The 16,171-nt window shown below is 37.1% G+C and overlaps 2 protein-coding genes across 2 annotated transcripts in view; both read left to right on the forward strand.

Annotated features, from left to right (window-relative positions):
- The window catches only part of LOC121506194, a 177,463-nt gene that overhangs the window by 87,760 nt on the left and 73,532 nt on the right, over positions 1 to 16,171 (forward strand). The window lies entirely within an intron of this gene.
- LOC121506196 lies at positions 1,795 to 15,803 on the forward strand. Its single transcript, XM_041781878.1, has 16 exons — positions 1,795 to 2,015; positions 2,581 to 2,730; positions 3,621 to 3,746; positions 3,842 to 4,002; positions 4,145 to 4,235; positions 4,596 to 4,745; positions 5,926 to 6,051; positions 6,159 to 6,319; positions 10,210 to 10,297; positions 10,454 to 10,549; positions 10,821 to 10,844; positions 11,213 to 11,236; positions 11,633 to 11,656; positions 12,042 to 12,065; positions 12,447 to 12,476; positions 15,120 to 15,803. The coding sequence occupies exons 1-16, from the start codon at positions 1,943 to 1,945 to the stop codon at positions 15,173 to 15,175; spliced, it is 1,404 nt and encodes a 467-aa protein (XP_041637812.1). The 5' UTR covers positions 1,795 to 1,942; the 3' UTR covers positions 15,176 to 15,803.

The raw sequence follows: 16,171 nt of genomic DNA on the forward strand, positions 1-16,171 counted from the left end.
CAGAGGAATGATGATGACACCCAGAGCAAAACAGGAGAGCAACTGGCAGAATGGCCTCAGGAACCCATACAAAGCACTAGTATCATTATGGTGAGGTTAATGACCATGATGTTTGTTTGGCTTGTTTGCTTTTTTAGCCATATGCACTAACTTGTGCACTAATGTTTAATCCTGCCATATTTGTATTTTGCTGATAACTTCAATAATGTGTACGCCATATTTTTTTGTCTCTCATCCAGATAGACCAGCATATATGTTCCAGAGGAGACTCCAGAGAGGACTGTGGCCCCATTGCAGAGGTGGAAAAGTACCAGACTATTGTACCCAAGTAATGGGTATGGCTAAAAAAGCAAACAAGCTAAACAAACATCATGGTCATTAACCCCACCATGATGATACTAATGCTTTGTATGGGTTCCTGAGGCCATTCTGCCAGTTACTCTCCTGTTTTGCTCTGGGTGTCATCATCATTCCTCTGTGAGGCCTCTCATATTACATGTCATTGATATTTGTACTGGTATTTTACTCCTATCATGCCTTTTTTTCAATTAATAAAAAAATCATTTGTTTTTTTTTTACATACACTTGTTCCAAACATACATTGTGGGTTAGATGAAATTAGCTCCCTGGCTGGGCTGTATGACATACCTGAAATAAAGTGTTACACCATTATGTTTGTGTCCCTTTGTGCATGTTTTGCATGCACAAAGGGACATAATTGTCCCTACTAATCTATCACATACACACAGAAACAATCAATACATAAAAAACAATTCTAGCAAAAAGTAATAGTTATATCAAACAGGATCGGGCTTTTAAGGTTCATGTTAAAGAGTCGCTTACTGGCTCCATGGGCGGAGTGAGGGGGTGGCTAATGCGGCTTTAGCCCCGAATCTTTTTTTAAAAGCCCTGAATCTTTCAGGTTAGTTGGATGTTGCTTATGAGTGTTGTGTTAGATAAATGCAAAATGAAATTAACAAAAAAACAAAACAAAACAAAAAAACCAAAACAAAACAACAATAACAACAACAACTGGGCCTTGCTGATCACAGCATGGAAATGTCATTTTTAAAGTGTTTAAAAAATCTGATTCTTTTTTTTTACTTTTAAGATTGTATGTATGGAGGAGGATTAGAAACATTTGACCAGAAAAATGCTATGCATTTTTTATATTCTAAGAAAAATTACAGAATTTCGTCTTTTTCTTAGAATAGATAAAAAAAAGCATGCCCATTTTTTGAATGGCCCTAATACTCTTTCGTATCTATACACTCGCTGCAGTATAAAAATGCTTTTTACATTGTTCTTAAAATACAGTTTTCAGCATGTTGGTGAATAAATTAATATCTCTAACCCCAATTGTTGTTTTTTATGTTCTTTGTTTGAAAATGCAGCGCTTCAATTGTAAACCTTTTCACCAAATTCCTACCCTACCTATGCAATGCTCCATGAAATATTACCTTCAGACATTTTTAGGAGGCAGAAGAGAAAATGACTGGACTCCAGCATGATGTAAAACGACTTTAGAATGATAAACATGATGTTATCAATTAAGTATTTTTTAGGTTGAACATTATTTATGTCCAGATGATGCGTAAATTTGTTGGCATTTTGAATTTAAAATTGTATTTAAAACTGTGCAAAAATTGTGCATTACACTGTCTGATAAGCAAAAGAGTTGTAGGGAAGTGCCCACCCCTCAGCCATCGTTTGTTTGGGCTTAACCCCGGATATGAAACATGTCTGACTCCGCCCCTGACTGGCTCATTCATATACGACCCATCCCTGCCAGACTTTACTTTCGGTTTTGTCCGTGAGAAGCAGCGGATGAATTTTACGTCTCGTACACTTGTTTAAGACGTTTCTGCTATCTTTAAATAGTAAAATTATTCAGAAAAGAGTGGTCCACGTGGCGTTTGTGTCGGTGTATCCTGTGAAAAAGATGTGGCGCGCGCTCAAACAGTTGGGATTGTTTTACGTCTTCCTGTTGTTTTTTTCTGTGTCACCCAACGACGGTAAGTGTTGAAATGCTACTAAATGTAACAGTTGTTCAGAAGATCTAAAAATCCGTTCTCTGGGTTGATACTACTAAATATGTTGTTTTGAGGTTAGTCAAATGTAAAACCGTTACTTCAATTTTAGGTGCGTCAACATTCAGAAAATGCGCCATGATGTCTGAGACCTGTCAGTTTTTATTGTTATGAATTCTGCTAACCGTTAAAGCTTCGTAGCTTTGTCTGAGGTGGTCTAAATTTACTTTGGATTAGGATAAGTTTAATCCAAGTCTCGACATGTTTTACTTAACCGCTTGCTTTTATACAACACAGACTTATGCTTTTGTTTTGAAATCTCCCACCTTAATCATGTTTCTATTTAGATTTATTTTTTAGTGGATGAAGATGAATGATTTTAAAAGTAACGGCAACTGTCAAAAATGTAGAGCAGTCGATTCAGCCGGCCTGCTTTTTACTCATCAGCTAAAAATAGTTCATGCATTAAAATATGATATTGATAAGATAAATTTAAAATGCACCTAAATGGTGTGATTGAGAAATGGCTTCTGCTGTTTTTCCTTTACAGCTGAAATAGTGTACAAAGCTACAGGTGAAGATGTTGTCCTCAGTTTACCCCTGGTGGAGTCTCCTATCCAGAGGGTACAGTGGAAACACAATGGTGATATTGCTGCAGAGATGTATGGAAAGGAAGTTCAGTGCCTTCTCCAGTTTAAAGGTAGATTCACCTGCAAATACACTAAAATATGTTTATTTACACTGGAAAACTTAACAAGCAGTCCATCACCTTGATCCAAATCAAAGTTCTTGGTGTGTAAACAGAGACAGATACTAAAGACATTTTTTCAAGATTTGTTCATTATTAATTGCAAAATCTACAAAAATCCCCTGTCAGCATATTCAGTTTTTGTTTGTTTCAAAATGCAGTAAAACTCCAACCCAGGATTTGAAACCCCAGTCTTCCATAAAACATTCTGCATTGGTCCCTTAAAATCTACTTTTTTCCTTCTGGTGAGACAGTGTGGAAGTAAGTTTCAAATGTGTTGGAGGATTATTACACTATTATGTCTTTGCCAAATGTATGGATACTGAAATCTCTGAATATGATAATTTCTACATCACATCATTACAGAAACCGCCCAGCTTTTCTTCTCGGCTCTCCACTGCACTATCACTCTACAGAAACAGTATACAGAGTAACCACGACTGGAATCCATTGATATCCACTTCAGTTCAGTTATTACAGTCATTTTATGGAAACTTGAAGTGAAGGGATTGCTTGAGTGTATTTTTAATGATTTTTAGACTGTAAATTCAGTCAAAGCGCTCAAATATTTAATAGGATTATGAGGCTGTAGGTTTTAATTTTTTTTGAGGTATAGAAATGTTTTAATTCACCAAAAACCATTAATGCAATCCATCTTTAAAGATGTCTGCTTGTGAAAGGTCTGTGGTTACAGTAGTTGTTTACTGATGAGTAATGCAGTTGAAATATAGAATAAAATAATAATAAGATGAAAATAAAAACAGAGGCCCTGTTCGTAACCCTGTTTTAAATTTTCTCTTCTGCCTGGCGACACATGTCACCATGTCTGTTGATGATTTTAGGTCGTTGTGAGGTGAACACTGATTCTGGAGTACTGACAGTCAAAGAACTTTACCTGAACGACAGCGGCATCTACACACCAGAGATTAACGGCAGAGTCTTCAGCAAGGCTCAGCTCTCTGTTATCTGTGGGTGAAAAATTTTTAAATGAAGTTTAATCAGCAGATTATTTTGCTTTTCTAACTCAAGTCCCCTAAAGTACCCCTTATCTTTTCTCTTTCAGCTCGTGTAGCTAAACCCTCTGTAAAAACCTCCTGTAACACTGAGATGGCCTACTGTCGCCTGACCTGTGAAGGCAACACTACAAACGCCAAACCAGTCATCAGGGAGTGGTTTTTAGATGGCAGGGATGGACCTTCACAGGATGATTTGATTATAACAGAGGTAAGAAAACTAAAAACCTTTCCGTCAGCCTGAACTGATGACTTTGAACACTTCAAATTCCTAATTAATGATCATTCTGAACCATATCGTGTCATCCTTTGTTTTCATAGTCTGTATTCTTTATCTTTCCCTCAATGTTTAGGATACAAAGGAGAACAGTTTCAGATGTATGATGATGAACCCAGTCAGCAATGAAACCAGTGAAAGCGTCACAAACCCCTTCATTAAACAAAGTTTGTATATTTTAATACCTTTTCAAATATTTTACATATGCAAGGCTACATTTATCAGATAGAAACATTAGCTTACATCATTTGAGTAGATCATCTGTTTTGTGTGATAATTTATCAATTTTTGTAAACTGAAGATCATTAATGACAAATGCAGGTCTATCTAGGGAAATATGATATATGATAAATATGATACCAGTTCTGCCCTTGTCTTTGACCATGCCATCATTTCCAGATCTTTCACTGTGTTCATATATGTTGTTTGTTTATATTTCGTCAACTTAACAGTATATTTAAGAGTTTAATAATGACATTTGGTGCCTTTTTTTTTTTTTTTTTTTTTTTTTTTTTTTTTTTAAACAGCTGTCCCAGTTTACGGCGCTGCAGGTGAAGATGTGATCCTCAGACCACCCCTTGTGACTGAAACTATCCAGAGCATAGAGTGGAAACACAATGAAAATATTGCAGCTGGATGGTATGGAAACGAGTTTGAGTGTCTTGGCCAGTTTAAAGGTAAATTCACTCACTAATAGATGGATAGATAGATAGATAGATACTTTATTTATCCCCTCAGGGAAATTCGGGTATCCAATAGCTCGCATAATAAATAAGTATGTAAAAATACAATAAAATACAGAATAAGAATGTACCATAAAATACACAATACAGTACAGCACATAGTGAGTAATAAGAATAATAATCATAAGCAGCATTGTTGCACTGTTGCATAGCATTTAAAGAGTCCGTCAGTGGGAGTGGCAGCCAACAGTCCAGTTAAGAGCCACTGCCCTTGACCAGGGAATTACACAGCCTGGTGGCTGTGGGGACAAAAGATTTCCTGAACCTCCCAGTCCTGCAGCGCAGTGAGATGAGCCTCCCACTGCTGCTGCTTCTCTGTCCCTCCAGGATGTTGTGGAGGGGGTGACTCACATTGTCCAGGATGGACTGCACTGTGCTGCGTGTGCGTCTCTCCACCACAGTCCCAAGTGAGTCCAGACTCCTGCCAAGCACAGAGCCTGCTTTCTTTACAAGTCTCTCAAGTTGTCTAGCATTCTTATCGGTCATACTGCCACCCCAGCAGACTGCGGCATAAAAGAGAACACTAGCGACCACGGACTGGTAAACTGGTAGAACATATACATATACATACATACATACATATATATATATATATATATATATATATATATACACACATACATACATAATGTACTCATATATATTTATTCAGCTTGAAAACAAAAAACGCACCTTGATTAAATCATATTTTTGATATGTTAAAAGAGAAACAAACTTCAAGGTATCAGAATGAATAAAATGTGGGTGCTCTTTTCACATTTTTTTCCTTGCAAGATGTTCTATCAGGTATAATACTTCTGTGTCAGCAAAAGTCAAAACAGGACTAATTATGTGTTTTGGGTTGTCTTTCTGTCACTGCCTGAATCAATGGATAAATCCCATGTTTGTTCTAGTCTGAGTTGTTTTATTGTGTTTTTTTGAGTGGTTTAAGGTCCTTGAGGGATGGATGAGTAATGCATTTGAACCTAAAACAAAACAAACAAACAAAAAAAAATACAGATATTTACCACAGTTGTTTTTGATTTTTTTTTTTTTTTTTTTTTTTCCATTCCATGTTTTAAATTTTTTCCTGCTACCTGCTGTCACATGTCACCATGTCTGTTCATGATTGTAGGTCGTTGTGAGGTGAACACTGATTCTGGAGCACTGACCATCAAAGGACTTAACCTGAATGACAGCGGCATCTACACACCAGAAATTAACGGCAAAGTCTTCAGCAAGACTCAGCTCTCTGTTATCTGTGAGCAGATATTTTTGAAATAAAGTTTAACCAGCAGATCATTCTTAAAATTCTTTTGATCTCTAGTACCCTAAAGTACCCCGTATCTTTGCTCTTTCTTCTGTCAGCTTGTGTAGCTAAACCCTCTGTGAAAACATTCTGCAACACTGAGATGACCAACTGTCGCCTGATCTGTGAAGGCAACACTGCAGAGGCTGAACCAATCACTTATACGTGGTTTTTGGATGGCAAGCATGGACCTTCAGACAAAGTGTTGACAATAACAAAGGTATGAAAAAATGACAACATTAATCTTTCTTTACCATATTGCAGGGCTGTTCAATTGGCGGCCCGCGGGCCACATGCGGCCCAGAACCAAGCCCCAAGTGGCCCAGCAAGTGGTCAAGCCTGTGGTCATGCCAGAGATGCTGGGGCAACATGTTTAGCAAGTTTTTTATAAATTCCCACAGTATTTCGGACTGTGAATGCAACACTCCGCGTAGCCTCGCAACAGTGTACCTACAATGCACTGCGTTGTTTTGAAGCGTGGCTAGCAATGCTAACAAAAGTACCCCCAAGATAGCGAGTATAAAACAAGTCCTTTTCAACTCTGAGGCATAAAAATGACGATGAAAACTGTAGATTTAACCCTGTGTGGACTGACAAATACTTGTTTATTTTACCATCAAGCTCAAACGCCAAACCTATGTGTCTAATTTGCCATGAGTGCGTTGGGGTACTGAAACAGTACAATGTCTGGAGGCACCACATCGAGAAACACCCGGCTTTCCGGACAAACTTCCCAGACGGTTCACAGGAGAGAGCAGTAAAAGTGTGGAGTCTGATTGCATCTTACAACCGCAGCTGTACCACAATGGTGCGTACATGCACAGCTCAAGAGAGAGCCACAGCTGCTTCCCTCTGTGTTTCATGGATTTTGGCGAAGAAGAAAAGGCCATTTACTGACTCTGAAACTGTGAAAGAATGTATGCTGGCCATCGTGGATGAGGTGATAAAAGATGACAACGTGAAATCGAATGTGACATCTGCTATTAAAAATGTACCCCTGTCAGACACGTCAAACATACGCAGGGTTGAAATTCTAGCTGGAGATGTATTTGAATCATTATTGAATGAACTGAAAAAAGCAGATGTCATGTCTATAGCAGTTGATGAGTCCACTGACAGATCTGATACTGCACAACTGTGTTTATACTAGAGCCCGACCGATATGGAATTTTTGGGGCCGATGCCGATACTGGTTTTGGGGGCTAAAAAAAGCCGATATCCGATATATCAGTCGATATAAATTTTTTGGCCGAAAACCGATATTTTGGCCGATATATGAAATAAGAACATTGATATACACAGGATATATACTGTACATGAACACAAATGTGAACATATGAATAACCAGTTGCATTTATTTTTGTTTATTTCACATAGATGCAACTTGGACAATATTAAAATGCTGTATAATAATCTTATATTGTGGCTGTGGACCATATTAGACAGGAAAATAATAACTAGAGAGTCATATTTACATCGCTGTGGCAAATATTCACACAGAATATGTTTACAATGTGTTTCTTGATAACCCTGAGGAAGACCACAAGCTTAAATGTGCCTGTTTTATAAAGCTGTTCTCTAAAGATCTACAATTAGTGAAACTTTCTGTCTCCACACTGGTAGAATATGTCACAGGAAAGATAAACACCCTATGAATGCTTTTCTGGTTTGTGCTTTTCAAAGTAAAAGCCCGGTTTAGCATTTCTGTAGAGAAACTCCGTTCACTTGTATAGAATGCTTTTATTTTGAATAGTTCCCAACACACTTCACTGAATGCTGTACACTGAATGAAGTGGCTTTTAGCGGTGTTTATTGAGGTAAAACTTATGAAGGACAGAGTTTTGAGAGCAGGGAGATGCAGCTGACACGCAGAAAACTCGCGCCCTGTGTGAAAGCTGCACCGGCAGGAACAGGAGTTGACACATGCAGCACACGCAAGCAGCAAAACACGATCCCAGTCTGTGCTTATGGACGGAGAGGGGCCCACAGAAGAGCAACAATGATACGTGCTTTCACGTCAGAGTCTCCAAACTCTCCAGTAACGCCAGAAAAAGTCGCTAGATTTGTCGCTAGTCACTATTTTGAAAAAGAGACACCAGATGGGTCTGAAAACTCACTGAACACAGCAACAAAGTCACTAATTTGTCAACACTGAGTGAGGGAGAACTGCTGCTTCACTATGTGTCTAAGGGGGAATGGAAAAGCACTCTGGCTGAGTCCCGCATGGACACATGGGAGCAAAGACAATCCCCATGCAACAAAAATGTCATACATTTTGGCCGATGTTGATTAATCTGTGAAATGCTATAATCGGCCCGATTAATCGGCCCGATCGATTAATCGGCCCGCCGATTAATCGGTCGGGCTCTAGTTTGTATGTCCATTTCTTTGACGGCAAATGCTTCTGAGATGAATTACTTGGCTTACTGCCATTAGAAGGACATACGACTGGAGAGGTCATCTTTGAGAAGATTTCAGCATTTTTCAAAGACAATGGTTTGGATATGAAGCGTGTGTGCATGCTTGTGACGGATGGGGCTCCATCCATGGCAGGTAAATTAAGCGGAATAGCAGCACGTTGGTCAGCTGTTGCACCCCAGATGACAGCCTTACACTGCATTGTGCATCAGATGGTGTTGTGTGCTAAACACAGCGGGGTGCTTAAAGAGACAATGGACAGTGTGATGGCTGCAATTAATTTCATTCGCTCAACATCAAGCCTTCAGCATCGCCTTTTCCGCAAACTGCTGTCAGAAATGTCAGCTGAGCACCACGGCTTGCTTTTGCATAATGATGTAAGGTGGCTGTCAAAAGGTAACGCACTGCAGCGTTTCTGAGAGAGGAGATTACAACTTTGCTCCGCAGCAGCAAGCAAAAACAAAGGCAGAGGCACACTTGAAACACATGCTGGACAACAAATTCATGGCCAACGTTTGCTTTCTCTGTGACATATTCAAACACCTAAATGACTTAAATTTGGGACTACAGGGCAGAGACAACAATGTCATTGATCTTGTAGAACAGATGCGCGCATTCCAAGTTAAACTCAACCTTTTTGCAGCTGACATGAGCACCGGCAGAATGCTGCATTTTCCGAGCTACGCAAATGCATCTCATCCCTGGCACGTATCACGGATGTGATGACGGATTTCATTGCAAGGCTGAAAGAGAATTTCGCAAGTCGGATGGATGGACTTACTCTGCCCACAGAAGTAATGGGTTTTACCAGGGACCCTTTCACTGTTGCAACAGCAGGGGACATATCCGCCAGAGCAAAGGAGGTGGTCCCCTCCATAGACGAGGGGAAATTCATACTGGAACTTGTGGACTTGCAGTCATCCCTAACCATGGCACAAGAGCTTCATGCAAAGGGACCTATGAACTTTTGGAGTGATGTCAACAAACACCAGTTCCCCAACATTCGTAAAGTAGCCATCCACGTGCTTAGTATGTTTGGATCAACATACACATGTGAATCAAGCTTTTCACACATGAATGCAATCAAAAGACATCACTCTTCACCAATGTCTGCAAATTGCACTGACGTCTTATGAGCCAAAATTACTGCTCTTCTTCAGAACAAAAAATGCCACTTTTCTCTTTGAGAAAGTCAGCAGAGTAATGTAGAATTTCTAACTAAAGAGAGTTTTCTAATCACACATGCTGATTTAAAAGAAAATGCAATAGTAGGTGTTTAGTTTTGTTCATATGTTTGTGCAGTGAAGTTTTTGACTGTTGTTTTTTGTTCAGCTAAATGCACTGTGTAATACTTATTTTTATTCGAGTTAAAAAAAAAAACTTTCTGCTACCTAGGGTTATGTTCAAGTACAGCTCTATTGTTGTGTTTTTATGCACTTTTGATGTGCTTTTATCATGTTGCCAAATTTAAAAGGGAGACTATAAAAAAATGTACATATTTTTCATCAAATTGATCTGTATTTGGTTGAAATTTGACATTACCAGCTGGACGCCGAATATGTCTGGCCCGGCTACATTTCTTGATTTGAAAATGTGGCCCAATTGAATTTGTAATTGAATAGCCTTGCGATATTGTGCTAGTGAGCTTTTTTCTTAATCTTTTTTCATGATTTTCTTTCTCTGAATGTTTAGGATACAAAGGAGAACAGTTTCAGATGTTTGATGATGAACCCAGTCAGCAATGAAACCAGTGAAAACGTCACAAACCCCATCATTAAACGTGAGTAGTTCTACTGACAAACATCCTCATTATAAGCACAGATTTTGTATCTTTATACAAACATTGCATATTAACAATACTACAATATCAAACAAATGCATTAGCCAACATCATCCAAATGTATTTGACTTTTTGTTTTATTCATTTGTTTTATAGAAGAACGGGACCAGCCGGTATCCATCCCTGACTTAGTAGCAGGGATTGTTTTGGTAGTCATTGTGGTTGCTATTTTTATCTGCATGCTCATCAGGGGTAAGAAGCCAGAAATCATTGTGTGGATTAAAATATTCAGTAATAATGAATTCTTTCAGTAGTTTTGCTCTAACAAATTAATAAGTGATAATATTTGATTTTAAACAAAAAGTCAAAATTACCTACAGATCAGTTCTGATGAAGGAGTACCTTATGTTCTTTCCACTGTCACTATCAAATATAAAACAATGCTAAAGCATGGTCAGTGACTGATAATGATCACATCATTAATGACGAATTGACAACAGGCTTTTCTTTCTCTTATATACAGGAAGAAGGCGAAAAGCACAATACCGTAAGATACAAGATGTTCTCTTAAATGTTTGATGAAAAAGTATATTGAGCATAGTTCAATATATAGAATATTCACTTTTTAACATGCATTAAATAATTTTTTATTCCAGCAGAAACTGTAGCGTCACTTGTTATTTTATCAATAGTTTTGCTTGACCAGATTTATGAATACCACTTTTTGATTTTACACAAAAGTTATCCTTAATTAGATATAATCAGTAATGTAATGAGTCATATTAAGATGTTTGAGTTTGTTCTGCTGTCAGGATCCATCTTTGGTGACACTCTGCCTAAGCATGATTAATGTTTAATGATGATCACATTATAAATGACAGATTTACAACATGCTTTTCTCTGTCTTATATACAGAGAAGCTGCAAAGAGACCTAAAAGGTAAGATACAAAATGTTCTTTTAAATGTTTGATAAGAAAACTTATTCAAAAATGATCATAGTTCTCAAATGTGGATTATTCATTTTGTTTACATGCAAGCATGCTTTTTTTATTATAATTATTTTTTCTAATTTCAGCAGAAATTGTAGTGTCACTTTGTTGTTTCTTCAACAGTTTTGCTCTCCCAGATTTATGAAAACAATATTTAATTTTTCACAAAAATGTCATCCTTAAATACAATCAGTAATGTAATATGAGTCTTCTTAAGATGTTTGAGTTTGTTCTGCTGTCAGGATCCATCTTTGGTGACACTCTGCTTAAGCATGATTAATGTTTAATGATGATCACATTATGAATGACTGATTTACAACATGCTTTTCTTTGTCTTATATACAGAAAAAAGGCAACAAAAACGAGCCCGTAAGATACAAATGTTTTCTTAAATGTTTGATAAGAAAACTTATTCAAAAATGAACATAATTTTCAAATGTGGGTTATTCATTTTGTTAACATGCCTGTTTTTTTTATTATTTTTTCAAATTTCAGCAGAAATTGTAGTGTCACTTTGTTGTTCAATAGTTTTTGCTCCACCAGATTTATGAATTCCATTATTTGATTTTAGACAGAAATTATCCTTAATTAAATATAATCAATAATGTAAGATAAGTCTGATGATAATGTTTGAGTTTGTTCTTCTGTCAGGATCCATCTTTGGTGACACTCTGCTTAAGCATGATTAATGTTTAATGATGATCACATTATGAATGACTGATTTACAACATGCTTTTCTCTGTCTTATGTACAGGAATAAAGCAACAAAAACAAGCCCGTAAGACACAAATCTTCTCTTAAATGTTTGATAAGAAAACTTATTCAAAAATGAACTTAGTTCTCAAATGTGGATTATTCATTTTGTTAACATGCCTATTTTTTTTTTTTTTTTTTAATTTCAGCAGAAATCGTTGCGTCACTTTGTTGTTTCTTCAATATTTTTGCTCTCCCAGATTTATTAATCCCACTGTTTGAATTTACACAGAAAATGATCCTTAATGAAATATAATGAATAATGTAAGATAAGTCTGATGATTATGTTTGAGTTTGTTCTGCTGTCAGGATCCATCTTTGGTGACACTCTGCTTAAGCATGATTAATGCTTAATGATGATCACATTATGAATGACTGATTTACAACATGCTTTTCTCTGTCTTAGATGCAAAAAAGTGGATAAAAGAACAAGAAGGTAAAAAAATATTTCCCCTAAATGTTTAATAAGATAACATATTGATGCTGAACATAGTTTTTAAATGTGGATTATAAATTTTGTTAACTTGTCTGTTTTTTTAATTAGTTTTTCTAATTTCGGCAGAAATTGTAGTGTCACTTTGTTGTTTCTTCAATAGTTTTGCTTGACCAGATTTATTGAAACAAATATTCAATTTTGCACAAAAATGTCATCCTTAACTAGGGCTGCATGCAGCTCTGGCGGGCCCTCACACCCCGGGCGCAACTCGGGGTGTGGTGCAACCACCACTGTGTGGCAATAGCGGGGTGTAGTCGAACCCGTGCAGTGTGCTGCAGGGCAATCATTATCTGAGCATCATTACGTTAAAAAAATTCAGCATGGTGCACTTTGTATATGATGTAGTACTGCCCCTTAACAGTAGGTGGCAGTATGTCAAAGCTGGAGGTGAACATGTAAAGGTGATGAGGGATGGACTATTTATCATGTAAAATTAAAATAAAGTTGGATTGTTTCATTTTTGAGGAGTAAATGCATCTTACAGGAGGGGGCGCTAAAGCAAATCCATGACATTAACACTGACATTTGTAGAGAGGCAGACCCTGATCATACATGTGAAATTTAAAGGCAATCAGGTGGTTCATATGAGATTTACACACACTTCCTGTCTCGTGACGAAGGATCAAAATGACCAACTTCCTGTTTGATTCACGAAATGGGTCCAAGAGGCTTTTTTGTAGGTCTGATAATGACCTATATGCACACCAATATTTATAAGTCTGGGTTGAACCAGCTAAGGGGGGCTGAATGTTTTAAATTTTGTAGGGGGCACCATTGAGCCAATTGGTCACGCCCACCAACAAACATCACATCAATTATGTCAGCATGCTAATGACAATTTGTCTGCCAAGTTTTATTTCGTTACACATATCCCAAGCCCCTGAGAATTCTACTTCCTGTTTTATCCAGGGAAGCTAGTGGACTTCCTGTTGAGATGTGGGCATGGGTCCAAAAGGCTCTTTTGTAGGTCTGATGATGATGTATATGCACACGCAATTTCATAAGCCTGGGTTGAACCAGCTGGGTTTGCTGAATTTTTGAATATTTGTAGGGGGTGCCATTGAGCCAATAGGCCACACCCACCAACGAACATCACATAAATTATGTCAGCATGTCTAAGAGAACTTTTTCACCAAGTCTTATTGCTTTACGAGTATCACAAGCCCCTGAAAGTTCTACTTCCTGTTTCATGGCGAACAAAAAATCACCAGGGCCACGCCTTCTTGTGTAAATTTTTTTCCATTGCATATATGTAATTTCAACTCTTTGGGAACAACCTGAGTGAATTTCAGAATGATTTGGCCAACCATGTAGGTACTGGAATGTGAAAATGACCTTATCTGGCCAGAGGGGGCGCTATAAGATTTTTCAAAATTTTAAAACATGAATGTGTTCTTGCCTGGACTGTTATTAAGCACATGAAATTTGTGTAAGATAGAACGATGATTTCCAGAGCTATGACTGTAAAACCATTTTGGGAGAGACAAAATAAAAGGTCTATTGTGAAATTGGGATGACGCTGGTGGACTTCCTGTTGGGATTTTGGCATGGGTCCAATAGGTTTTTTGTAGGTGGGATCAAGATGTATGTGCAGACCAAAGATCATCTGCCTAAGTTTGAAGGTGTATTTTCTGGTGAAGTTTTAAAGTGAGAAAAATGGATAAAGTGCCAAATTCAATATAGCGATGTCATAAAGGGGTGGGGTTATTGATTTGTGATGTTGGGGCATGATTTGATAGAGCCTCCATGGATGATCATCTGTGGGAAGTTTGGTGATGATTGGTGTAACCACTGAAAAGTTATGGACAATAATTGTTGTTTTTGCACCATTTTTTTGGAGAAAAATTGTGAAAAAAAATGCTCATCAAAGTTTGGCGCCTTATAACAGCCCAGTCCCCGGTCAGAAACTCACCATTTGTACAACTTAAAATCTCCATCTTGTCTACCTTCAGGAAAAACCACTCTGGAGTCAATCGGATAAATCCTCTAGGAGGTGTTCGTTCAAATGTGAGGACTGCAAATTTGCCTCAAATGGGCAAAAATGGCCAGTTTTTGCTGATTATATCACTTCCTGTGCATTTAAGAGGATGGCCCCAAGAGGATTTTTTGTTTGTCTAGTCATGATGTGTACAGATTTTTTCATGCATGTCGGACAAAGCTGTGGTGGGGGGGGGGGGCTCCTGATTTGTTGGTTTTACTGCCCCCTAGTGGCCGTTTTTGGAGGACAAAGTCTGGCAACACCAGAATACGAAATTTTTTGTGGGTCCTGACAAGATGAGCAAAAAAAAAAAATCCAGGACTTTTTAGGGGATTTAAGGGCCCCAAAATCAACCACAAAGTGTCGGAAAAATAATAATAATGTGTGAAGAAATAAACCTTACAGATACAATAGGGTCCTCACTCCGAAGTCGGTGCTCAGGCCCTGATTAGATACAATCAGTAATGTATGAGTCATATTAAGATGTTTGAGTTTGTTCTTCTGTCAGGATCTATCTTAGGTGACACTATGCTTAAGAATGATTAATGTTTAATGATGATCACATTATGAATGACTGATTTACAACATGCTTTTCTCTGTCTTAGATGCAAAAAAGCGGATAAAAGAACTAGAAGGTAAAATAAAAAAAATGTTATCTTAAATGTTTGATAAGAAAACATCGTAAAATGAACAAAGTTCTCAAATGTGGAGTTTTTATTTTGTGAACATGCCTGTTTTCTTTAAATAATTTTTAAAATTTCAGCAGAAATTGTAGTGTCACTTTGTTGTTTCTTCAATATTTTTGCTCTACCAGATTTATGAAAACAAATAATTAATTTCACACAAAAGTGTTTTCCTTCATTAAATACGATCAGCAATGTAATATGAGTCCTACTAAGATGTTTGAGTTTGTTCTGCTGTCAGGATCCATCTTTGGTGACACTCTGCTTAAGCATGATTAATGTTTAATGATGATCACATTATGAATGACTTATTTACAACATGCTTTTCTTTGTGTTATATACAGGAATGCTGCAACAAAAACAAGCCCGTAAGATACAAATCTTCTCTTAAATGTTGGATAAGAAAACATATTCAAAAATGAACATAGTTCTCAAATGTGGATTATAACTTTTGTTAACATGCCTGTTTTTTATAATTTTTTCTAATTTCAGCAGAAATTATAGCGTGACGTTTCTTCAATAGTTTTGCTCTCCCAGATTTGTAAAAACAATAGTTAATTTTACACAAAAATGTCATTCCTAAATAAAATCAGTAATGTAATATGAGTCATATGTAGATGTTTGAGTTTTTTCTGCAGTCTGGATCCATCTTTGGTGACACTCTGCTTAAACATGATTAATGTTTAATGATGATCACATTATGAATGACAGATTTACAAAATGCTTGTCTTTGTCTTATGTACAGGAATGCTGCAACAAAAACGAGAACGTAAGAAACAGATGTTCTCTTAAATGTTTGATAAGAAAACTTATTCAAAAATGAACATAGTTCTCAAATGTGGATTATTACTTTTTTTAACATGCCTGTTTTTTAAATTATTTTTTCTAATTTCAGCAGAAATTGTAGTGTCACTTTGTTGTTTCTTCAATATTTTTGCTCTACCAGATTTATGAATCCCACTATTTAATTTTAC

This window comes from Cheilinus undulatus, linkage group 24, assembly GCF_018320785.1.
Source record: "Cheilinus undulatus linkage group 24, ASM1832078v1, whole genome shotgun sequence".
NCBI classification, from domain to species: domain Eukaryota; kingdom Metazoa; phylum Chordata; class Actinopteri; order Labriformes; family Labridae; genus Cheilinus; species Cheilinus undulatus.